The sequence below is a fragment of the Cydia fagiglandana genome, chromosome 3 (genome assembly GCF_963556715.1).
Source record: "Cydia fagiglandana chromosome 3, ilCydFagi1.1, whole genome shotgun sequence".
NCBI classification, from domain to species: Eukaryota; Metazoa; Arthropoda; class Insecta; order Lepidoptera; family Tortricidae; genus Cydia; species Cydia fagiglandana.
This window is the reverse complement of record NC_085934.1, coordinates 1,787,707-1,815,111: the sequence shown is the minus strand read 5'-3', so window position 1 is coordinate 1,815,111 and position 27,405 is coordinate 1,787,707. Positions and strand designations below refer to the sequence as shown.

Below are 27,405 nucleotides of genomic sequence, written 5' to 3'. Positions count from 1 at the left end.
AATTATAGAGGTTTTCATTAATAGAGGTTACGTTCTGACAAATTTCTTTTATGGAGGTGCAAATAACCTTTGAAAGTAGATTTACACGCTTACGTTCTGAGTTTTTGGTCTATATATTGCTTATTTATGTCTATACTTGTATTTTTACACTACATTAATTACTACTTTATTTTCTTATTAATCATTTCGGTTAAAAAAAATCTAGTATGTTAAATTATTGTACCTGTATTTATTGTTATAACTCCATGAAGATGAACTAAATAATAAAATGAAAACAACAAGGCATATAATACAGTACTTGTCAAAAATCTAGGTCGTCATAATTGTCAAAGGCGACATTTTTTTTTTTTTTATGAAATAGGAGGCAAACGAGCAGACGGATCACCTGGTGGTAAGCGATTACCGCCGCCCATGGACACCCGCAACACCAGAAGAGTTGCAAGCGCGTTGCCGGCCTTTAAGATGGGAGTACGCTCTTTTCTTGAAGGTTTGAAGGTCGTATCGGTCCGGAAATGCCGCAGGCGACAGTTCATTCCACAGTTTGGCTGTGCGAGGCAGGAAGTTTCTGGAGAAACGCACAGTTGAGGACTGCCAACCATCCAAGTGATGAAGATGGTAATGTTGTCGCGTAGGGCGATGGCGAAAAGAAGCGGCAGGGATTAATCCGAACAATTCCTCGGAGCACTCCCCGTTATACATGCGATAGAAAATGCAGAGCGATGCCACATCTCTACGCAGCGCCAAGGAGTCAAGCCGTTCCGAAAGCCGCTGGCAGTCGACAATTCGAGCCGCTCTTCGTTGGATGCGGTCCAGAGGGAGAAGCTGGTATTGGGGTGCCCCTGCCCACAGATGAGAGCAGTATTCCATGTGTGGGCGAACCTGCGCCTTATAAAGCTGTAGGCGCTGGGCCGGTGTGAAATACCGTCTCGATCTGTTGAGCACACCGAGCTTCTTGGAGGCTAATTTAGCCTTACCCTCTAGATGACCGCGGAACTGGACTTCACTCGAAATGTCGACACCAAGGATTCCGATACTGGCTGCGGCACTCAGGGGAGTGCTCTCAAAACGAGGTGACGCGACAAACTCTAACTTTTTTGCGGTAAACGCGCAAACCTGTGTCTTGCTAGGGTTAAAACGGACTAAGTTAAGTCTACCCCATTCAGAGACTTCCTTTAGGGAAGTCTCAATTTCAGACACAAGTTTGTTCCGGCTCTCGTTGACATTTTCCCGAGAGATATTGGTGCGGCCGGTGTAAAAGGCATCACCTGTACTATCATCAGCATAACAATGAATGCCGCTGATTTGCAGCATGTCATTGATGTGCAGAAGGAATAGCGTGGGTGATAGCACACAGCCTTGGGGGACACCAGCATTCACAGACATGGGGTCTGAGCATTCACCGTCAACTACGACCTTTATGCTTCTGTCTGCTAGAAAGCTACTGACCCATACACATAATCTCTCGGGAAGCCCATAGGATGGTAGCTTCGAAAGAAGTGCTTTGTGCCAAACCCGATCGAAGGCCTTCGCAATATCCAAGCTAACAGCCAATGCTTCACCCTTTGTCTCGATCGCCTGTGCCCAACGATGTGTCAAGTAGACTAGAAGATCACCAGCCGAGCGGCCTTTACGGAAACCGTATTGTCGGTCACTAAGCAACTGGTGATCCTCTAAGTACCGAAGGAGCTGGCAGTTGATAATGGACTCCATTATCTTCGAGAAAAGGGAGGTTATAGCGATTGGCCTGTAGTTGGACGGGTTTGAGCGGTCGCCTTTTTTAGGGATCGGGTGCACCAAAGCTGACTTCCATGAGGTTGGGACTATGCCAGAAGTGTAAGAGAGCCGGAAAAGACGCGTTAAGACCGGTGCCAACTCAGGAGCACACATCTTCAGCACAATCGCAGGGATTCCATCAGGCCCACTTGACTTATGAGTGTCGAGGGAAAGAAGTGCTTTACGCACTGAGCTTTGGTTTAACCGGATATCCGGCATACAGCTCTCGCACCGCGGTATGGTCGGCGGCGCGTATCCCCCGTCATCCAAAGTCGAATTGGACGCAAAGAGTTTGCCCAGAAGATCGGCTTTGTCTTTTGCGTCGTGGGCCAATGAATCATTCCCCATGTGCAGAGGCGGAAAAGATGGCGTGCAGAAATTCCCCTGGATAGCTTTGGCCAGAGACCAGAACGCACGAGTTCCCGAAGGGAGGCGCTCTAATTTCTCGCCAATTCTACCAATGTGCAGCGACTTTGCTTTGGCAATAACTCTTTTGAAGGACCTGGAGGCAAAGTTATACTCCTTTTTTAATGCGCTAGTCTTTACATCCCGTACTGCTGCTGCATCTACCCAGGCTTGGTAGCACTCTTGCTTTCGGCGAGAGGCCCTTTTGCAGAAGCGACCAAACCAAGGTTGGGATTTGCCACCAACAGGAACCACAGAGGATGGAATGAAAAGCTCCATTCCCTGCAGCACCACGTCAGCAACAGAATCAGCAACGACATTGGGATCATCCGGCGTGAAGCAAACCTGCCTCCAAGGGTAGGATGCAAAGAAGGAACGCATCCCGTCCCAATCTGCTGACCTGTAGTGCCACACGCGGCGGCTACAAGCAACTCGCCGACGCGGCGGGCACGCGAGTGGCACCGTACTCCGGATCAGGCAATGATCCGACGAACCAAGTGGGGCTTCAACGGATACATTGTAGTCAACCGGATGAGAGGTCAGCAGAAGGTCCAACAGGGAAGGTTCCTGGCCTTCCACATCTGGGATTCGCGTAGGCGCAGTGACCAATTGTGTTAAGCCATGTGCCAGAGCAAAGTTATAAACAGATCTGCCCGCATGATCAGTCTTGCTAGAGCCCAGCCATTCGGCGTTGTGGGCGTTGAAATCACCAAGTATAATGATCTCAGCGGATGGGATCTGTTGCTGCACCGAGTCTGCAGCCGTTTGGATCTGCTCAATGAGTCGGTCAGTTTCGGCATCACCGCTATGGGACCTATATAGGCATGAATAGACACGGGGATGATCATCGTTGTCTATACGCAGCCATAAGGTGGAGAGGTCCCTACCTTCAAGATTGCGGAGGCGGCGAGAACTGATATCGTCTCTAACGTACACGCACACCCCAGCCCTAGGCGAAAAGGAGTGTTCCAGTCCATACCCAGGGTAGGAGAGATAAGATGTGTCCGCTGGAGACGATATCTGCGTCTCGGTCAAAAAGAGCAAGGCCGGCTTAGCTGTCTCGAGGTGTAGATGGACAGCATTAAGGTTGGAATGTAAACCCCTGATGTTGCAGAAGTCCACGGCCAGTGTGGCAGGGGGTGCCGAAGTTGCTTTGCTCTTGCCTCGGGCGGATGGCAGATGATTGAGCGCGGTTTTGCCCCCCCCAGAGTACGACGTGGGGCGGCCTCGGCGTCCACGCTCAGGCATAATGTTACCTGAGCATGGAAGCCCAGTGAGGGGTTCTCCAGCGCTAGCGCAGCTGGTACCCTCCTGGGGTAGCCTCTTTAACTGCGACATCATCATTAAGAGAAGAAAGGGGGGGGAGGGGTTAGAGCTCTGGGAACCTTACTCACCATCAGAAACACAGCACTACATACCTACAGAGTAAGCAGCAGTGCTATTATGGCTGTGGTCTTCTGTAAGGTGGAGGTACTTCCCCAGCTGGGCTGCTCCAGTTTCAAGCGTGATGACATTACGCTGTGCCCTACCTCTCTTGTTGGACGTAGTTTAAGGACATACCCGGGTCCAAACATAGAACATCCCAGACATAGAACTCGGTACTTCGTCCTGCGCGTACGCCGGTCGTCCTTGCACTGTGACGTCATCGGCGCATCTGATGTACAATGTGCACTCCCATGACTTTAGTACAGGGTGACACAAAACAGGTGTCATTGAATGAAGTGCTGAATTCAAAATATGTCGTATTGATATTGACTCGTAGGAGTTACTAAAGAGTAAAAAATAGTAATAAATATTTGCAATCAGTATAACAATTTCAAAAACGAGATTAATTAGAAAAATGTGAGCGCAGATAGTTCTTCTACGGATAAAATTGCTACTTGTCTCTTTTTGTTGTAATTGAAAACGCACTGTACCTAATTAAGTGTTTTGTCACAGAATAAATAATAATACTAGGTACAGAAGACTCACTCTCTAACAAAACGCGTCTGTCACGATCAGCACAGATATGGCCGCTAGGTGGCGACAGCGCCACGCGCGGCTTATGGCAAACCCCAAAATTGGGGTCGAACGGATGTACTTTTAGCTACCTGTAGCAAAGCGACGAAATCGCGGAGTGAACGACGCCTGGTTTTGTCAAGAGCAATGTTTTCTGGCAAGACTCAAATAGATATTCTTTTAATGACAAAACTGACTAAATTTGCTAAATGTATTTTGTTATTAACAGAATCAAAATACGCTAATTCGTCAGAGCATATTATCTACATTTTTCATGTCACCCTGTAAAACGATCATGTCTATATAATATAGTCAACAGTCCTGCCATGATCATAGATCAGACAAGTGATTAACCTTGTCCTAATGTACGGGATATTATTTGTAGTGATATAATATTGTTATATACGTGGGGACAACAATTAAACTTGAACAATGACCAATTAAAATAACATTAGGTTCTACCGAGCCATGCTAAAACTATAGCAGGTAGTCAAAAACTTTGCCATGAACTGAAAATGTCTTTACTTTGCCGACTTTTAGGTTGAACATTTAACAATAAGCGTATTAAATTAGTTAATTAACATACCTAAAATAGTTTGTTAGATTTCTTCTCTTCTGAGAGACAAAACATAATCGCCCAATGTATCTAAGCACCACTTGCACCATCCCACTAACCCGGGGTTAACCCGTTAACCCAGTGTCAAATTGTACTGGTAACCATGGTAACTCCAGGTTTAATCGGTTAACCCCGGGGTTAATGGGATGGTGCAAGTGGTGCTAAGACAATTAAAATCTAACCTGACGCATTGTACAAATAAATCAATAAGGACTAGAATACGTTTTAACCTTCATATGATACTGCATACTTTTTTACAATACCTATTACCTACTGATGGACCAAATCAAACAGAGTTTTTAACCCATAATGACACAAACATATGATGTGATGACACTGATGACGCATTTTAGTTTTTGCGCATTTTTTGCGAATGATCATACAAAACAGTGTTTTACATTTAATTAGGTGGCCATATCTTCTTTTTTAAATGCAACCACTAGTGGGTGAAAATGAAAACGTGGTTGAAAGTTATTCTAGCCAGCGGTCGGCAACCTTTTAGCAGCCAAGGGCCACATAGTAGTTACGGAGGTGACGCGGGCCGTACTTTGTTAATATTTATGACTTTATGAGACATTGTCGTTTGTCACTATTACATACAAAATAGCCAAGGCGGCTCTCGGGTCGCAAGTGACAGATTCACGAGCCGCATGCGGCCCGCGGGCCGCAGGTTGCTGACCGCTGCTCTAAGCCATTATTCAAATGTACCTAGTTTTGTGGAGCTTAGAACTTAACAAAAAAAGTTGTAACTTCTTGTGTAATAAATAACTAAATAAATAAAAAATCTGATCAGGTTACAAGCATCCATTACCTATTTTATATAAGCAATTTTACACAAAACCACGCAATATTTAAAAGATTATTTAAATGAGTTACATCTCGCAGTAACCTTTTGCTAACCAACTGCATAAAATTACCGTTTTAAATACGTTGCATACGTTACGAACAAAGATCATAAGAATCCGCATTGCGAAGAATACTGATTGGGATTCTATTAGTTAATAACGGCGCGATTCGGGAAATTAATTAGAGATTAACTAGATACGATATAGTAAAGATAATCTTTAGGTACTATATCGTACCTATTCATTTCCCAAATCGCGGCGCCATCGCCAGCTGCCATGAGTTACCTTTTTCAGTGAAACGTCACATATCTTTACTATTTCATATCTAGTGAATTTCTAATTAATTTCCCGAATCGAGCCGTAAGTAAATGATAATAAAAACTGGTTCTTCGCGAACACGAACACGTTATTTAATAATTGTGTAAGAAAATAAATACATACTGAGGGCTTACCGCGAACCACGTTCGACGTGTTGCGTCCCTGTCACACTTACGTACGAATTTACAAATGCGACAGAGAGGCAATACGTCGAACGTGGTTCGCGGTAGGCCCTCTGTTTGCGAACTCAGAAGTGTTTTTCGCTGATGGAAAATTTTAGCAATTGTTTTACTAGTAAGTAGTAAGGTAAACGTACTGGTGCTCAACGCGGTCCCAGTACATGTCATCTTGAAACTTAAGTCATTGTAAATAGAGGTGACAGCAAGGTGTCATCTATTGGGCATTACCATGTCGAGCACAAGTACGTTTACCTTAGTAGTAGTGAATTCTGAGCATCACGTACTTTGAGTCCAAATATTATGGAAAATCTTAATTGAAACTTATACATGATACTTCGTACTATGTACTGATAAGTATCATGGTGCTTCTTATTTCCAATATTTTCCTTGATGACTTCATAGTTCATGATAATGTTATTTTATGTCTCAAATGTTGTAAGAAATAGTAGAAGATGGACGCGAAATAAGCACTTAAAATTATTTTAAATTACAACATAATTATATACTATTATTATCGTAACCACTTACTAACTATATGTGCAAATAACTAAACATAACACCACAGACTCGTTAAATAAATAAACAGACCGACTCTCAAACGAACATAGACACCATTACATAAGTATTTGCTATGATTTCATAGTTAACACCGTGATCTTACTCGATACTAAATGATCTTAAGTCACTGTATATATTCAGTTTTCTGCAGAGGGAAAAGCGACCTTAGTGTGAAAACCGCTTACATCTAAGACTGGATGCGATTCGCACGTGTCACGCGTGTGCGAGCGGGATGTCGCTAATATACGCATAGCGTTGTCTCGCTCATACATCGGAGCGACGTGCGAATCGCATCCAGTGATACCCGCCATAAGGTCCATTTTCCCTAAGCGAAGTTATTTTAATACCTTTGGCTTTGGAGCAATATTTTTATTATAATGGGACTTGTAGCATCTTGACACTATTTATAAAACTTACGCAAGATTTGTGTCAATTAGTTTTAAACCTTAAAAGGGCCCCAGGGTACATAATTTTTTCATTTAATGAACCGTTGATCATATTTACCTATAAGAAATTTCCCAAAAACCTTAAAGGGACAATATTTTAGCATTCTTTTTCACTAACCTTAATTTTTTTTTATACGCCCGGTTCATAGGGCACAATTATTTTACTTTCGAAGCGATTCATTTCAAAAATTTTACATACTTAATCACAAAACATTTTTCTTCTTCTTCTTCTTCCAGTGCCATCTCCTACCGGAGGTCGGCTATCATGAGGGCTATACGAACTTTAGACACAGCTGCGTGGAATAATGAGCGTGTGCTCTGTTTGAACCATGTTCGGAGATTTTTGAGCCATGAGTTACGTCTTCGTCCGGATGATCTTTTCCCTTGGATCTTTCCTTGTATAATGAGTTGAAGGAGTTCATACTTCTCGTTTCGCATGATATGACCAAGGTACTGTCTGCAGCTTGCGTTTTTTGACAGTCTTTAACCTTTTGACAGCCACAGACGGCTACGGCCGTCGTCGGTAAGTCTTGCCACGGACGCCAACGACGGCTATAGACGTCAGCTGCAATAGGGACCGCAGGACTGACTCCGTAAAGTTCAATTTCGCTTAAATAATGGCGATCGCCTGGCGTCCGGGGTACGGAATATTCCTTCGCCGTCTGGCGTTCAAAAGGTTAAAACCTCGACCTCTTTATTTACTAAGTGCACTCTTTCGTTAGTTATTCTATCCGTCCATGATATTTTCAGGGTTCTTCTGTACACCCACATTTCGAAAGCCTCCAAGCGTTTACACATATTCTTGGTCAGTGTCCACGATTCTACATAACATTTGTAGAAATCCTAAAACTGTAACTAAGACCTTATTAAATGATACACGGGCGGGATGGTTGCGTTGCCTTTTTGGCTACGAAACCCTAAATCTCACTGTATCTTCTCAAGTCGATAATTTAGTAGGTTCATATAACGTATACTCGTACGTTAGAAGTCCGAAGCGTAAAGTAGTGATAATTAATATAATTATGTGGGAGCATTGAACAAACATCCTTGATATTTAAGAATAACAAGCCGAATACAATACGACCTGTTGTTGATTAGAAAAGACTAAAAGATCTAACAATATCAAAACGAGATTGAAACATCAATTTGTAAAATATCAGCCTTCAGAAATTATAATGTGTAACTATTAATTCGAGTATTCTTTTTACATACATACATATAATCACGCCTATTTCCCGGGGGGGTAGGCAGAGACCACGGATTTCCACTTGCTACGATCCTGACATACCTCTTTCGCTTCCTTCACATTCATAACATAAATTCACATTCATAGTATTCTTTTTATACATAAATTTTCCGCATCATTTGACTCTAGGCAGGCGTGGCTCACTCCGCGATTTCGTCGCTTTGCTACAGGTAGCTAAAAAGTACATCCGTTCCATTCCACACTAATTTTGGTAGCTAGCCATAAGCCGCGCGTGGCGCTGTCGCCACCTAGCGGCCATACCTGTCCTGATAGTAACAGACGCGTTTTGTTAGAGAGTGAGTCTTCTGTACCTAGTACTATTATTTATTTTGTGCTCTAGGCCAAAATATTAACATAACTAATTTAAACGATTGCACCATGCAGAATAATAAAACTTCTTTCTGACATTTAAATAAATTAAACTCCACTTCACAATGTATTGATAAACGATTCATTACAGAAGCGCCGCCAATTAAATTTCGAAATATCTACCGTTAATATATTCATTTTCTAATCGTGCGCACTCATAAAATAACTGACTAGTTATTAATCTTATTTCCAAGACATAAGGTTCAACAATGATAAGTTAAAAGCTTGGCTGTTCAATACAACTTTATAAACTATACGAACGAAATTAAAAAGAACATCAACATAATAAATTCTTTTCTACGAGTATAATAACAACGATTTATGATATAACTGACCATTTATAGGGCCCATGCGCGTTGGAGGGTCTGCCATCGTGTGGCCTAAATCGGAATCATATGTGCACATGTACATTGCCAAAGTAAGTGCTACCATCTACCGTTCTCGTCGGTATGATTCCTTGTGCTTAGTAGGTTCTGCCATCTTGTGGGTTACATCGGTAGCATAAAAGTCACATTTACGCCTCGCGCCAAAAATCTGACGACTCCTATGCTGCCCCCTATAGTTCATGCACGCTCCCTATATGGCCTTTATCAGGCCAATTCGAGTTTTAGTTATTAGATCTGTTTCCAACATGATATTCTGTCAGTGTCAAACAAAAACGTCACTTCTGAAACTGACAGATCAGTAACATATCGGAAACAGATCGAATAGCAAACTCGAATTGGCCTCTATACGTGTCTTGCGGCTAACTTCATTTTGTCGCGCTATCATGATGAAATTAATCAATTGGGTAATTTATCGTTGGAAATATATCTTTAATAGACGCTGTAACATTTTACTATGCTAATTAAATAGGTGAAATGTGCCTCATTAAGACCCTACGGATTGGTGCCGATATCAGCCAAAGTGTGTAGACTTATCGTTTGTGGAAATACCTATAAATCAGGGCTCCAGATAATCTGGATGGAATTTATATTCGATGCACACTCAGCTTTCGCACTTATCTGGGGTGTGTGGAATATAATTTATAGAATGTGGCAACAAGTATATTTTATGTCTGTTATTTTTTACTTTGGCAACAGTATGGCCGAAAAACCTAAAAACAAGTTGTCTTTGGTTAAAATTCTTAGTTTTAACGATTTCCCGCGCTTTCTGACTTCTGATATATCGATAATCGTGCTTATTCTAACGTTGATGATTGTTTTGATCGCGATTTTATTGTTGTTTTATAATAACAAGTTTAAAAACTATAATTTTTTGTTAATATTAATTATTGATCTTGTTATTTTCCGTTTGGTGTTTTACCTGCGCCAACTTAGCTTAAAAACAGGTTGACGGGTACTTCATCAACATCATAATAATTACTGCATATTATGTAATTTTCCAAAGAATCAGACCTTTATATTATAAAATTAATATAAAGATTGAATTTTGACTTAAAAATCAATGCAATCTTTGTCCACTTACCGTAATGTTTGTCTTGTCTCGACGACCGCGACACAAATCGCCGAGTTTGGTTCCAAATCAAAGAGAAAACGACAATATTTACTCTTTACACCAATATTTGGAATTAAACTGGACCATTGAGATTGTTTTGTAAACTGTTTATCATAATAACACTTGAGTATGTGTAACCGTACTGTTTTAACTGACATGTCTAACAGGGGACCTATTTGTCAAGATTAGTTTTTTTGATAATTATAAAAAAATATTTATACTCAAGCAAATGGCCCCTGGTTGTGTAGTGACATGGCTGGCTGTCATGTCTATTGTCAAATTCTCGTATTCATTTATGAGAAAAGTAGAGCCATGTCGGCCACATCGTAGCTGTTATTCTGAAGAGTGTAATGGGCCCTCTGACTCTATGGGCCCATTTCTCGGACGGTATTACGTAGTCTAATATTATTAGTGTGTTGCCATGGTGATAATACCGTTCGAGAAATGGGCCCTATACCGCTCAGTTTAGTATATAATATAATTATAACACTTAACACTAACGAATTTTTGCTAATTTATAGTTTCTTTCCATTTCGTTTCACAAATCATAACCGATAACTAGTTAATGGTGAAGAATTTTCAAAAGTCCCAAAATTTAAAGCTTTTAATTTTTTTTTTTATTGTATATCTTAGCTTAGTCAAGTCTAACTTCAAATCCTTTTAAAAGTTAACTGCCATATCCATTTGTGCTCCTAAACTTCGTTAGCACTAATCTTAGAGCATTTTGTAACTGGAGACGTCATGGCCGTCATTTTCTGTTCGAAACTGTCTGACGATTATTGCGCGGGGGATGTCAAATGTATTGCTATTTCCACATGATTTGTACGTAACGTACAAAGTTTTTCGGCAAAGGGGTAAGCTCTTAAAGGCGACTCCGGTTATTAAATGCTCTAAGGCACCAATACACCTGCCCTTCAACGTAATGGCGCCGTATCTCACGCAGCATCCCGGCCCGAGATTCGCGTGCCTTATCGAGATGCACGTGTGGACGGTAACGTGATTCTACGGTTTGCTTAAATTGTTTTAGCTGTAGCGGAAGAAGTGTAAAAAAAATAAACAAAATAATATGGTGTTTATATTGTTTGAAACTTACCTACTAAATTTACTCCGTTGGCTTAGTAGCCCAATCTGAGTCTTGGCCTCCGACACAAGACAGCAGCGCTACTTTTCTCGGTCCTGTGCGGCTGTGCGCTACTTCCCAATCTCGCCAATTTTTGCGACTAATCTTCTTCTTCGCGCTATCCTGGCATTTTGCCACGGCTCAAGGGAGCCTGGGGTCCGCCTGACAACTAATCCCAAAAATTGACGTAGGCACTAGTATTTTACGAAAGCGACTGCCATCTGACGTACCAACCCAGGGGAAACTAGGCCTCATTGGAATTAGTCCGGTTTCCTCACGATGTTTCAGTTTTTGCTGCTGATACCGGTCTGATGTGACTCACGGGAGTTTAAGGGTAACATTCCATTTCTAACCGCAGCTGCATTACTGTCAATTTTACTATGGAAATTGACAATGACAGCGACGCATTCAGTACCGATAGTGCAGCTGCGGGTAGAAATGGAATGTTACCATTTGGAGTACAAAATAGTTATCGTAACAATCCTGTAAATATTTCAAGGCAAAATATAATAAGTGTATTGTAACTTAAGATATCCGTGACAAATCATGTGACATCACCTTGTGGCGTAGACAAACTCAGACAAAGTAACAAGCATACTGGAACGGCAGAAGCTTGGCCAACCGTTGTGAAAGTGAACAAAAGACGATGAAGTAATTAAAATGTTTTTTGTTACGCCAAGCGAACATACAGTAACAAAAGCACATTCCACATATCTAGGCAGCTACTTAATATTTCACATATTAATGGTATTAACCTAAACTTTTTAACCGCCATAGAATTTTTCATCGAGCGTGCTCGTGTCGTCGGCGGTACGAAATTACACGAAGTTTCGTCATATTCTGTCCCCAATATTTTTTTTTTTTAACAATAACAATATTTTTATTCACAATAAAAGTTTAACAGGCACATTACAGTGAACCCCGCACTAGGCATGGCCTGTGTCGCGGGGGTCATGATCATCGCGAGATACCAATATAATAAACATAAGAATAGGAATTATATTAAACATAAGAATAGGAATTAGGAAAGAAAGAGGAGTGTGAACTTGTGTGTGTGTAAGCTTGTAGTGAGAAGGGAGTGAGAAGTGTGGGAATGAAATCTAAGAATGTAATGACTGCAGAAGTTTGTTAGATTTAAGTGTGTCCGAAAAGCGCTGTGAGAAACTAAAACTGAACTAGATATATTTATTTATTAGATCGCGATGAAATGAGCCCAATTTTGTATATGTTGTATATCATGGCAGTGTACGGCGGTTAAAAGGTTACTAATATGTATATAGATATTCCATTTCATAAATAATTTACCTATATTCCTACCTAAAGCACCATTTCATGTATCTTCTTCAAATGTTATACTCGTAGAGGTCCAGCAAGAAACAGCCGTATTCGAACAATGAGATACGTCAAATACTAGATATTGAAACGATATAGATTAGATATGTCAGTGTCAAACAAGTGTCAAAATTTACATTTCTTCAAACAAAAACGTCACTTTTGACACTTGTTTGACACTGACATATCTAATCCATATCGTTTCAATAGCTAGTATTTGACGTATCTCATTGTTCGAATACGGCTGAAAGGATTTTTTTGAACTCATAAAGGGGTGAAAATGGGTGGAAGTTTTAGGAGCTTCTATAGTAAAATATCAATCACTTGATTACTTTAACATTTGCCTACTCTTCTTCAAGATTTGCTTTTTTTGGCAATTTTCAAGAGATAATAACCTAATATCTCGTACAGTCGCCATCGTCGTAGTCGTAGATATATCGGAGCGGCCAAGGTGTTCACAATATCTGAGCACGCGCTCTAACGCCCTGACAATAGAGGCGTGTTCAGATATTTGTGAGCGTCTTGGCCGTTCCGATATATCTGATGGCGACTGTACCAGAGCGTATACCTACACAACCACTTAGGGCCACTGGCCCCATGCCACTAGCCCGGGATTAACCGGTTAAACCGTTAACCCAGTGTCAAATTGTACTGGTAACCATGGTAACTCCAGGTTTAACCAGTTAACCCCGGGTTAGTGGAATGGTGCAAGTGGCGCTTATAAAAATAACAAATTTATATGAAAAAAAAACAACTCAAGACTGGAATAAATAAACAGAACAATTATCCTGCTATAAATAAAATAATTCATTATTAATAGTTATTCAAAGCAGCCATGGCGTTGATATCCCATTGTGCGCAGGAGTGTCCTTGCTGTTCTATACTGAAAATATTGTTACTTTTGTCATGTCTTTTGTTGAAAAGTTATACATATAAGAGATTTTTTTTAGATAATAAAATAAATTGGCAACTTGGATATTGAAACTCCATCTCAAATGATAAATACAAAAAGAACATTGATAGGATTAATTTGATTTTTTTTTCAAGCCTATTTGAGTGTCCCACTGCTGGGCAAAGGCCTCACCCCTTAATTTCCACGACTCCCGATTTGGTGAATTTGAAATTACTGATGTAAAAATTAAATTAACTTATAAACCCACGAATTCGCTATTTCCTTCATCCTTAGTATGGTATAGGTAAACGTAACTATGAGCGAAAGATTTTGACACCTAGCACATAATGAAATAAACATTAGCTGTATAAATGTCACATCATTATTCTAACTTCGTCTCAAAGATAACATACCAAAACAAATGTATCTATTACTATATGCAAAATAGTTTAGCACTCATATCATGTACAATTTTGCCACTTAACATTCCAATATTTTTCATAGTAGTTCCTAAAAACGCGCACGAACGAATCTATGCCAAGTACATAACCAATATTTATGCTACACACGTCTTCTTGTGACCTTTATTTTGGACCTTAAACTGCTTATAATAGAGGCCCTATTTGCTTATTAAGAACACAATAAGTTATTGACTCTTAAGTAGTGATATTAAGGTTTATATTTGGTTGTTTTAAGGTGTTTGTTCGTTAAGTATATCGACGCACAGCTGTGTAAGCATAGTATTTGCGCGTTGCTTAACTGCTGAACTGTTTTGAAGCAGACTTCGAAACAGAGTTCGATATTTATTTTAAGTATTTTAAAAACACCAGTACCTACTAAAACACACACAGTCCCTAGTAGTTTGTAGCAGTAGTAGTAGTAGTAATCACTTTATTGCACACAACAAAGGTTTACATAACATATAACGTACAGTCAGCAGCAGATATACCTGAGCGGGCAAGGTGTCCAAGAAAACATATACACTTCAATCGTCACAAAAATAAGGACATCTAAGTTGTCATTTTAGCGTAGGCTTTCAGTTCGTCACATATATCTTAACTTCTGAGTTTTTCTTTAACACATACACCCTTATTTAATCACAATGACAATAACGGTTAGAACGTCAGTGGTAACTAAGCACTCAAATTCAAGCTGCTGTCATTAATACCTACAGTCATTGCCAATCACGTACGTCAGCAGCCAGGGTGCCACCAGTTGCTAAGCAGTTGTTATTTCAACGGTAACTAAGCATCAACGTTTTATCTGGTTAACTTTTTAAAAAAATACTGTAGCAGCTACGAATTGACACCTCCTTTCTTAAAGAAGTATTTTATCGTCAAGTGTCAAACTTAGACAATAAATAAGTACTTAGGTTCTACGAGAATGATCGGTTTTTTATTTTAACTGTCATAGGCCGTTCTTCCAAACCGTAGAGCATATTATATTTAATTATAATTATTATAGTTGATATATTTATTTAGCCCGCTTATTGTACTAAAATATACTATATAGTACTAAAATACGATGCTCCGAATCGATCAAAGAAGGAAGGAGAAAATAATAGAATTGAAACTTAACACGTTCACTGTCCCAATCTGACATGTAAACCTTATGGCTTTGTAATGGAGGCTAGCTGTGGCCCCACGTGTGGAGCACGGGCAGTAAAGCATATCCAACTATGACTCCTCTCTTTATTTTGTTGGCTGGACTCATGATCCGCAATCGCAAGAACGGTGCCTCCTCTTCTATAGATGTACCTATGCGATAAAACCATCACTGCCATGCATATACCTACGTAATATGCTAACTGTTGACCATAGGAATGACGAATTTTGTTTTTACAACTTAGCAGAGAGGATAGAGTATACGGAGTTATATACAGTATGTATCAGAACGAAAGGCCAAGAAAGAGACCCATTAATGTTTAGGTCATATACTGAGCAACTTTTAGTATGGGACCAACCCCGAAACCCCGGAAAAAAATTACTCTTCCATAGAAAATTTCAACATCGGACCAGAAAATGTATGAAACTTCCAATTATTTGTCCGCGTTTTCGGGGTTGGTCCCATAGTAAAAGTTGTTCATTATGACCTAAACATTAATGGGTCTCTTTTTTGGTCTTTCGTTCTGATACATACTGTATATCTTTGAACTTATTGTTAGTATAGCCTAGCAGTAAACATCAAATGGCATTCCACACAGGAGTAATCTAAGGAACGCCCACTCCGGGTTCAAACCTACAATGTCCTGTTAGAAAGTCGTACATACGCTACATGTGACATATCTTCAAAAAACATAAACTTATACGAAATTATTATAAAACCACAAATTAATAATAAAAATGAAACCCAAAATAAAAAGCTGTAATCTCTAGGTGCGTCCGACTGAGATTTGAACCCGCGGTCTCTGCTTTGAAAAGCAAACGCCTTAGTAACAAGACCACAACGTGCCTTGACAATTGGCTCTAAATTCAGCTTCAGTTAGCTTTCGCTATGTGTCACTCATTCGTTTTGATGATTCTATTATATAAAAGAAATAGTTTGCAGTAAGTTGACTGACAGGCCCCTGTCAATGGCTGAAGAGCAAAACGTGAGATAGATGTATGTGGTGACAAGACTGTACTGCTTTCGATGATTGTCAAAACGCTTTACCTGAAATTAGCATAGCTATTATTCATTCAATATACGACCATACATGTATGCTTTAAACGTCTATTTTTCCATATTGTTCAGATATATTTGACACGTTGACCGCTTAGATACCAGTGGTTCTTTGACAGCTAAGGTATCAATGATTTGTTGTAAGTGTAGAAATTAATGAATAGCGACTGTTTAGATATTTGTGACATGTTGAGCGCTCACAAGTAAATGCTACCATGACAGTCAACAACTTTTTGACAGTTTAAACGTTAACCTCTCTTTGAGCACCTGGAGTGTATAGCGACTTCTGCTGCTGACTGTACAAGCAAAAGTGAGTAAAACAACATTTATTTATACATTATAGGAGAACAGTAAGAATTTACCAAGTAAGTACAGTCACCTGCAATAATATGTTACTCTTCGAAGGCCGCAAAAATATCTGACACGATCTTATTTGTAGAGCCATAAGAGCGTGTCACATATTTTTGCGGCCTTCGAAGAGTAACAATATTATTGCATGTGACTGTACTCATGTCATATCTCGTTAACAAAGTCATAACGTACATAATTGCCACAACCCGTTAAAAACTGTCACGACATTAATATGTTAGTTAAAACGGCACACGCACGTCTGATAGTCGCAGTTACCGGTTAACAGTGTTAACACGTTCGCCGCGGTCGGTTAAATACCGCTTTAACGGTTGTGTTGCGATTTTGGTTATTGATAATGTTTAAAGCTAGACTAAATCTTGTTAGTTAGAATAGAAAGTACAATTTAGATGATGGCAAGATTATTTAGACGGCTATTTGCGAATATTCACTTTAAATATTTTTGTTTTTTAAATAAAGGTTTATAAACAACTTAACTAGCGACCCGCCCCGGCTTCGCACGGGTTACACACTGCCGTATTCGAACTTCAAGATATTCACAAGAGACGACACGTACTAGATCCATTCTAGATACGTTATAGTTTAGATATCAACTAGTTTTCTTTTGCAGCGCAATTCGGGCAACCAATGTCACTTTTACGTTAGATAGAGTAAGATATCTAATTCACATTGGATCTCTAAGTCATATCCTGTGGAAATCGTTCAAGAGTATCTCCAGAATCGTGCAAATGTCAAATTCGACAGGTTAGATCTTAAACATATCGTTATCGTATCTTGGTGATGTCTAAAAGGTATCTAATAGATGTCTATTTCAAAATCCGAATCGGGCCCACAGAACCTTAACAAATTATACCTAAATAAACAAGAATTGCTCGTTTAAAGGTATAGGTATACACATACATATTATATATATTTCGGGGATCTCGGAAATGGCTCTAATGATTTCAAAATTTGCTACATGGGGGTTTTCGGGGGCGATAAATCGATCTAGTTGGGCCTTATCTCTAGGAAAACGCGCATTTTTGAATTTTAATATGTTTTTCGAGCAAAGCTCAGTCACCCAGATATTCGTGTATTAAATGAAATAATTGTCTAACATATTATTTAGAATAACATATTAACATTGAATAACTTCTAAAACCAACTCACTGTAATTCAAAATGTGATATAATATGATAACACTAATGACCGCACCATGATTAATAGACCCTTAAAGGTTGCTTGCATCACGCAGGATGCACTCGCACAATAATATTACATCCACTGACAATTCTAAACCTTATTGCCATGTATATAAGGTCTACCTATGGTCAGGCAAATGTTGGTACCATCCTACACACATTTAAGAGGAGGCTAACGCTGTAGTTTTTATATTGAACTATTTATACAAGGGTATCTTTGTAAACACTCTACTTTTCATTTCGAAAACGAGGAAAGTAAAATGCTTTTGTTTTTGTTTTTAAACATGGCTAAGTACAATTTTTTACAGTATTTCTTGAGATTACTTTCAACAATTCAGGCAAAAGTAACGTTATTTATGGAATGGGGAGTTAAATATCAGAATGGAAATAGTATAACATTTTGCCATTTGGCATTAAGTCCGCCATTTGTACATTGTTGTATATATTTTGTGCAATAAAGTTTAAATAAATAAATAAATAACAAATCCATTTAAACCCAAATATGTATTACTTATAAAAAAGTTAAAAGTTTTACTTGGAACGTAAAATGCTCTAGTGCAGAAATATATCATTCATGCACACCTTTTAGAACAACAATGACCCTCTTTTTAGACCATGTGTAAAGTTGGCGCGATAGAAGACCAAGCTGACAAGGCAAGGCAATGACAAGGCTTGTGTGGAAATGTCATCATTGATATCATATGTCTATAAAAATATGACTATTAGAGTGACATCTCCTCACTTTGCTTCCACAATTTTCATTTTTTATCAATTGTACTAGATGACACATAACTAAATGCATATTTAGCTGCATATTAAGGTTATAGGTAGGTAAAGCTGTATATTTTAGTATGAATATTTTCAGAGTTTTGAGATAAAAGGTAAAAATCCGCACGACAGCCATATCTTTCGTCACAGGTTTCACGCAGCGACCCATATCTTTTGTCTCCTTCTAAGTTGCTCGCATTACGCCCCCTCTTAAGAGTATTTCCATTATTACGTCCGTGCGAGTAATATCGCATCCTCTGATAACCAAAAACTCATATAATACATATCCGCCACGATTGCAGATTTCGATCACCATTAAGGTATAGGATTTCCTTTATATTAGGTTAATTGGTCTATAGGAAATTAGATTTTACTCATAATAAGAACCTTGTAACATTGAAGATAACGAACTTTATATCGTTTTAATTATGAGGTTTAAAAAGAAAACTCACTCATCATTTAGACACACTGACTGCTGTATTCGAACTTCAAGATATTCACAAGATACGACACGTACTAGATCCATTCTAGATACCTACGTTATAGTTTAGATATCAACTAGTTCTCTTTTGCAGCGCAATTCGGGCAACCAACGTCACTTTTACGTTAGATAGAGTAAGATATCTATTCGATGTGAATTGGATCTCTAAGTCATATCCTGTGGAAATCGTTCAAGAGTATCTCCAGAATCGCGCAAATGTCGAATTTGACAGGTTAGATCTTAAACATATCGTTATCGTATCTTGGTGATATCTAAAAGATTTCTAATAGATATTTATTTCAAAGTCTGAATCGGGTCCTGAGTCTTTAAGATTGAATAGGACCTATTTATAGATATAACAACCTATAAAACAAAGTCCCCCGCCGCGTCTGTCTGTTTGTGTGTTTGTATGTTTGTTCGCGATAAACTCAAAAACTACTGAACCGTATTTTCCTACGGTATAGGACGTTACAGACAGTTTCGGTAATCTTCGCGCCGTTACTCATAACTCATAACCAGATCAAATGCGATGGCCGTTTGTGCGCTATTACTATTACCTGCGAGTGATTCACACCTGCGCTTCCGCTGATTTGAAGACGACTGCCACACAATTCCGTCTTTAGTATTTTCTTATTGTGGAGTTGAGGGTGATGCTACCCGTAGCCGTAGATATTGTCCGCCCTATTTCAAGATGTACAGCTCGTATCAATAATAGCGGGTGAAAAAACCAAAAGAATACCAAAACCAAAACCATTTCAAAACCCAAAACTAAAACCGCACCAAAACCAAAAACCAAAACCAAAAGCCAAAAACCACCACCGCTACTACTACGCTACGGCACACGGTACTACGGTACGGTACGGTGCTACGGTACTTTTGGTACCGCGGGTGCCAAAAGAATCTGGCGCCCTGGAATACTTTTTCGAATCCTCAGGTGACAAGCAAAACTCACTAAATACTAAAAAAATATTAAACAAAAATCAACCTTATTTGAGTACTAATATTGTTTACTATGGCTATGACCTTGTGGTGTTAATAAGTGAGTTTTGCTTGTCACCTGACGAAATAGAGATACCTATTTGCGTTCAAAAATATCTGTTGTCATCCAATAGTTACTGCAATGTACTACAGATTAATTTAGAAATAAGACATGCACAATCAAAATTTTGTCAATATAACCATTAGGCACTGTCATAAGAATTGATCTTTAGGTACTACATTTTTCCAAATAACGGCTAAGTAGGAGAAGATGATTGATGGTCATAATATCGTAATCTTCAATATTTTGCTAAACTACTTTTACCTTTAAATATTTACTCATCTTTTATAGAATATAAATGAATTCCTAGAAATCGACTTTTCAACCGTGAAAACCTTTGTATGGGCGGGCGGCCGCACGCATTAAGGCAACCCACATACGATCCGATAACAATGAAAGCAAAAGCCAGTGGCTCCAAACATTTCTTTGTGCGCCAGCATTCAGAGCGTGAGAGCCGATGCAGAGATAGCAAACCGCCGGTCCAGTATTTTATTCGCGGGTGAGGCAATTCTAAGTGTTATGTGTGAAAAAATCTTTAAAACGAGGATCCAATAATTCCAATTTTGAGTTTTATGTTAACAACGGAAGGTCTGAATTAGAATGATAAGGAAACTAGAGTGTTTGAAAGTCTTCCTAATGTACATTTAGCTTGCAGTGATAGGCAACTTGTGGTCTAGTATTTTTACAAAAATGAAGCAATAAGCTAAGTGTTATGTGTGAAAATGCGAGGCTTCACAATAATGTATTGTGTTGCCCTAGCCTAGTCTATCTTTCACGGAAATAAATTGCGTATCCAAAGGCAGGGATGATTTTGCCTCGTCATTAATGCGGTATCGCAACTATAGCATGTTGTTTCTTGTTCGGACCTTTTCCCCGCCCAGTACGGATATGATGGTCTTATTTGTCTACGTGACAGCGTGATAAAACGGAGTCCGTCTCTTTCTATCCCGCAGAGTTAAAAAGTGACAGTTGTTTTATCACGTGGATAAATGTGGATAAAGCGATCCATAATAGGCTTGCAGGATGATTTTTCCAAGATTTTTCCATTTCCAGTGTTACGAGCTTACGAGTGCCTCTATCCAACGTTTTTTTTCTCTTTCCAGCGTAACGCCCGCAGTCGCAACAAGCGCTTCACCTTCCAGTCAACAGTTCGTCAGCTGGAAAGGCGACGACTGGCAGAAAAGCTGTCCAAGGAGGCAGACCTGAAGGAGCAACAGAGACGCACCGAGCTGGAGGCCATGAGAAGGTAGATCCTAGATTATCATAATATTTGGTTTAAACTTGACTCCAAGCTGGAGACCATGGTGAGGTAAGTCCTCTGTATTACTACTAACCGGTTCAAAACCAGATTCCCTTCGATCATATTCGTTAAAGATTTGATCCTGTTTGGAAGGACCATATCTGGTTGGTACCATATCTGATTCAAAAGAACGTATTTCAACTAATAGATCCGGCTCTAAGGCTCCATAGTCTAAATCTGGTTGGAGGGACCAAAAGTCTTGATCCGGTTTGAAAGACCAATAAGTGGTTCAGGTTAGAGTCAACAGTTCGGCAGCTAGAAAGGCGACGACTGGCAGAAAAGCTGTCCAAGGAGGCAGACTTGAAGGAGCAACAGAGACGCACCGAGCTGGGGGCCATGAGAACGTAGGTTCTAAAAAATATGAGATTATAAAAACCAAAAGAAGAGTCGATCGTGTTTGGAGGATCTAGTTCAAAGGACCATATCTGATTTGAAGAAGTTAAATCTTCTTCGTAGAACCATATCTGGCTTGAAAATCTGGCTCAGCTCAAAGGATCAGGATCATATCGGGTTTGAACAGCCATATCTGGTTCGACCAAATCTGGCTCTACAACAACACTCTTTGAGGAAACATGGACCACCTGGATATATTGTGTAAGCCTAATCCAACCTTTTTAAAGAACTTCTCTTACGCTGACTGTTTCATTCCAGAGTCGAGGAGGAGTTCCAGAGAAAGCGTGCGAGGGAGAAAGCGAACATCAGGCAGCAGCTACGGCTGGTCAGCAGCGGTGCAGCCAGCATGCCGCTCTCCACACACCATGGAAAGGTAAGACATTAGAAATTAATCGTCAATTGGTCCCCAACAGAAGGACACACAGAGGCACATACACATAATGCGAATTTTAATTCGTTTGTGCTGAGCGTTCCGACTGAACATCTAGCGACCTTCACCAAGGAGGAATTTTGGCCGAAGGGTGTCAAGTTTCGGCGGTTCCGCGGCCGGCTCCCTGACACTGCCGGGTTGCGTAATTCATCGCAGCCATAATGTGTTTTGCAGTGTTTAGTTTTAAAATACATATATTTTTATAATATGTATGCTAGTTTTAAGGTATTTATGTATGGGCCACTAGTTGCCTGAAATAAAGATTTTCATTTCATTTCATAAACGTAGATGTTAATATGATGATTACAGGCGCGCGATGAGCCAGACGGCTCATGCCGGGCATCGCCGGCGCCGGAGCGGCCCCGGGACCGGCAGCGACACAGCAACGCGTCCTCAGAAATCAGTGCCAGAAGCAAAAGCACTACTCCAGTAAGTAGCCTGTGTCCAAACCTAAATAACCTTCACAACCCTGGTTTTAGATCAGACGCTGGCGCTTTAGTAATTAGAATTTTAAATCCACGTTTTATGGCTACGTTAGTTCCGTACGCAATTGCCATATTAAGTAAAGAAACGCCACAGGCACAGGGTTGAAAGATAAACTAAGGCAGTGCGCTTAAGACAAAACTCTGACTTAATGACAAACCGATTTTGTACGCACAAATACTAATAGTTAGGGAGGCGAATAGGGGAATTTTCGGCAATACTCGAGCGTGGCAGTTTAAGATATGAGAGATACCTTAGACCTAATAGAACAACCTTGTAAAGTATTTAGCTCTATATGTAGTGACGCGCGCCTAGGATAGACGATCAGATTAGTAAAAAAAAATGGATAGTCTGAAATACTCGAGCGCGTCAGATTAAGATATTGGGGGTTGATTTTAGTGTTTATAGACTAAATTTAACTAATCTGACGATAAGTCCTTGACGCCGCCGAGTTATAGGGTCGCGAACTTGTAAAAAAAAAAACGTTAATCCGGCATTCTCGAGCGCGATTTTTTTATTTTTTATTTTGAAGAATATAATCTAAAACTTACTAAAAATACAAAATCTGCCGGTTTCCGCATGACCGGAAGTGTGGAGGAGCCATTTCGTCTTCCTAAGAACGCGTTGCGGCATATAAGTCGCGAACGATACATTTTACAAAAAAAAAGTTTAAATAAACAAAAAAGGTAATTTTATTTTACACAAAAAAGGTCTCTTTACATAAGAAAGGAAAAAAAAGAAACCAAACCAAACCAAAAAACCTTTTTCGGTCAGATTAAGAGAACCCACCAACATTTTTGTCAGATTAAAAAAATATGCTTTCAGGATACCGAGATAAACCTCCCCTATGAAAATCTGACGCGCTCGAGTATTTCAAAAAAACTTTTTTTTTTTGCATTTTCAAAAATTCATCGTAACTTATCGTCACGCCGAAATCGTCAGTTTTTTTAAAGGAAGCTTCCTTGGGGCCTACTTAACACCCCTTCCGAAAATATGACGCGCTCGAGTAAATTTTTTTTTTTTGCATTTTTGACTACTTTATATGCCTACCCCCACCACGCAAACCGGCAGATTAGTATACCGTTGTTATCAGAGGCACTCGGGGCATACGTAGTAGGAATATCTGACGCGCTCGAGAATGCCCAAGTAACTGTTTTTTTTAACATTTTTGAAAAACTGTACACGCCAAACCCACCGCTAAAATGGTTTTTGCCATACGAGCTTTTCTTTTCGAAATTATTTTATCTTTCGATTTTGATAGGTCTCGACGGCGCCGTTGAATTACGCCATTTAGCTACCTCGCCTCCCTAACTATAATCGGGATTCACCGCTCAGAGGGCCTACCGCGTGTTGCCTCCCTGTCACACTTACGTACGAATTTACAAGTGCGACAGAGAGGCAACACGTCGAACGTGGTTCGCGGTAGGCCCTCAGCCCTCGAGTTATGAATGTGTGCGTGTCGCGCGTAAACAAGAAGATATCGGTGACGGTGTGTTTATGAAGTCACAGTTTTATCTTAGCGCCCCTGCTTCTGCATATTCTGTCAGATATGTGGCAGGTATATTAAAAAAATCGGCCATAAGTGTTAGCTGTAGGTATCCAAGAGAAATATCAACAGTTTCATGTCCTCAGGTCCGCTGCGTGGAGTTATCAGAATGGCGCACAGACAGCGCAGCACGCGTGTACCGCGACTGGGGAGGCTCCGGCGTCGGTCTGCCGGCGCACGCGCACCCGCCCGCCTGCGCGCGCATGCCCATCGCCAGACAAGGTGAGGACTACCTGGGGGAGAGAGATGGATGGATGGAGAGAGAGCTTCGGATTAAGAATGGCGTACGTGACTAGAACCACCTGAGAGAGGTGTCTCTCTATGTAGATGAATGGATAGATGGATCAAGAATAGGCGAACACCAGCTGAGAGGTAGATAGACACAATGGATAGACGCGCCCGCCTACGCGAATACATCGAAATCCCGTCAAGATACTAAAATTTAAAATCTTATACGTATCAAAATATCTTGTTCTCTTTCCAGCACAAGAAGTAGAAGCGTTCAGCGGCTCCCCCCGCTCAGACAACTACCGGCTAGAGTTCGCCCGCGGCCGCTCGCCCCGCTCCCCGCGCACCCCCCGACCCCCTCGGCTTGTATCCACGCGCTCGCCTTCCAGCTCTGGATCAGAACTGTCGCTGAGACAACCTATCAAGATCAGGTGTGTTTTGTCTCTCTCTAAATCTTAGGGAAAGCGTGCGGTCTCAGGTCTTGGTCTTCGGTTTGACGCCATATGCTGTATTTGAAAACACGGTTCATATAAAAAGACAGCATCATTTTCTTAAGAACCAGAGATGTGACTTATTTGAAATAGTTGTATTTAAAATGCAAATACAAAATGCAAAATACCTATTTTGTATTTTGTATTTAAATACCTTTTGAAGAAAACTATTTTGTATTTTATTTTAAATAGTTTTTTGGACCTATTTTCAATTTTCAAAATACAAAATACTTTATAGGTAATGTAGGTAGGAGTTACAATCTCTTCTGATGTTACAATCCTGGGAACTCTCTCATTCTTTTAACATGGAACTGTTGAATCTGTTTAGTAACGTCGCACATGACCATAAGCGTAGCGAGTGGTTAAAAAAGTAGAATCTTGAGGATTACTAGACGCCTTTTTGCCTCCCAGGCTAGAAATGCTTATCATCATCATCATAACTTAAGAGCTTTGCTCTTTTCGGTGGAGCAATCGCCAATCATTTCTTTCTTGTGCCAGTCTTTTAATTTCCACATACGACGCATTATTTTTTATTTGGCTGAGATAAGTGATTCTAGGTCTCCCTTCTTCTCTTGTCTTTTCAATCCTGCCTTCCAGGATAAAAATAGAAATAGAAATGCTTAGAATTACTCAAATATCAGATGTGATGAAACTCATAGCTTAATAAAAAAAATTTGGGTCATGTATGGCAGCGTTACATAACTGATTCCAGTATAAAAGGATCCCCGCCATTTTTGTTACACCTTGTATAATTATTAAATACATATTAATATTAAATCTAGCTCGACGATCTTGCCCAAAGAGCTAATCTAGTTCGGAAATCATATTCCAACTAGATTCCTTACGTTATCATGTATGTCACCAAAAGAAAATCAGAGGGGCTACCGCGAAAACCGAAATTCGCAAATTGCGGGGATTTTTCTCTTTTACTCCAATGAAGGCGTAATTAGAGTGACAGAGAAAAATGCCCGCAATTTCGATTTTCGCGGTTATAGCCCAGCAATGGATGCGGCTATTCTGCTGTCTACTACTGTTGAATTTAACTTTGCATGTTTAAAAATACTCCAAGCTTTAAATTCCTGTAGTCTGTTTTTATAGTGCTACCAGTAATCTATTACCTTCCTAGTTTAGCATGGCTGTTAAGCTTTCGTCTCCTTAATAGTCTTCCAAACTTAAAAGTTTACAATTTAATGATAATTTGTCTACCTAAGTACCTACATGATTAAATTTAATACCGACGTGTCTTATCGGTATAATTCAAAAAGCGGTACCTGAGCTACCCACCAGTACCGTAAACTGGGGCTACTTTGATTCGTGGGGTAGCATTGATCATCGATTTTTAAAGTAGGTACAAGGATTTAGTTTCTGACCGCTTTCCTCGTCTATTTCTGCTAAGCATGCCAACCACATGATAACATTTTAAAGTTCGCGTTAATAAATCAACTCCTTATACTTCAAAACTCGATGATCAATCTTACCCCGGACACAAAGTAGCCCCATTTTACGGTACATAGTTTTACGGATATCATTATATTACAGTTAACCCAGTATTTTGGATTAAAATAGCGCTAATTGTTCTTCTAACCTTATTACAATATAACACGCTTGTGAAGTCGCATACCGACTATTACCTACTACCGACTATTGACATATTACGCGAAAACCTTAGCCTTACTCTGACATTCAAAAGCATGCAAGAGATGTAGATAAAATAGTATTTGTTTGACCGGACTTTAAACTCAAATTACTTAAGTATCGTTAAAGTAAAGATAACATTTAATCATAAATCTATTGGTGACCTGTTTGCATCCATAGGGGTGAGCGGTTAAACCTGATAAGTCGAAATATCCGTACACGGCGGGAAGAAGATGATAAATGGCGGGAAAAAATTAAAGAAATTGGAACATTATGTAATTTTAAGTTCAAATTTCTTCAATAGAATATCTCGAGTTATCAACTTACCGCCGTGTACGGATATTTTTTTATTCAAATAAGAACTCCACGCACGTCACAAATACCTGCAGTTCTAATTTGAATGAAAAAATATCTCGACTTATCGGGTTTTGACCGCCCACCCCTCGTATAGTAAAGGAAAACCTAAAGAAATTGTGAAAAAAGCTAGGTATTTATTAATACAATGAAGATATTAACGTAGTATTTGTCCCAAGGTGGTGACGCGCCCGGCATGTAGCAAATTAACCTAACCCGCCAGGTGAGTGCTTGTAATGCTTACTGTTGTACATATATAATACAAGTAGTTTAGTTTATGTACTTTCCAGATAGGTACTTATAGGCGATACCACGAATATACCTATAACCCGAAAAAAGCGGTTAAACCCCGTAACACAGTCTTAAGTCTATTGTTAGAAGATTTTTCGGGAACTTTCTTTCTCGAAATTATGCATGAACTTTTATTTCAAAATAATTGCGCATGCTATTCC

General features: G+C 39.8%; 1 protein-coding gene across 4 annotated transcripts in view; it reads left to right on the top strand.

The window, feature by feature from the left end:
- LOC134679845 (uncharacterized) overlaps window positions 1-27,405 on the top strand; it is a 151,992-nt gene that overhangs the window by 120,502 nt on the left and 4,085 nt on the right. For 3 of the 4 annotated variants that reach the window (XR_010100402.1, XM_063538748.1, XM_063538747.1), the window contains exons 14-18: window positions 21,197-21,339; window positions 22,045-22,159; window positions 22,526-22,645; window positions 24,332-24,467; window positions 24,730-24,904. Coding sequence is in view for 3 of the 4 variants with exons in the window: in XM_063538748.1 (XP_063394818.1) it covers window positions 21,197-21,339; window positions 22,045-22,159; window positions 22,526-22,645; window positions 24,332-24,467; window positions 24,730-24,904 (689 nt within the window). In the remaining variant the exon portion in view is untranslated. Of the gene's footprint in view, window positions 1-21,196; window positions 21,340-22,044; window positions 22,160-22,525; window positions 22,646-24,331; window positions 24,468-24,729; window positions 24,905-27,132; window positions 27,177-27,405 lie in introns of all 4 variants that reach the window. The other variant, XM_063538749.1, reaches the window with a different exon arrangement.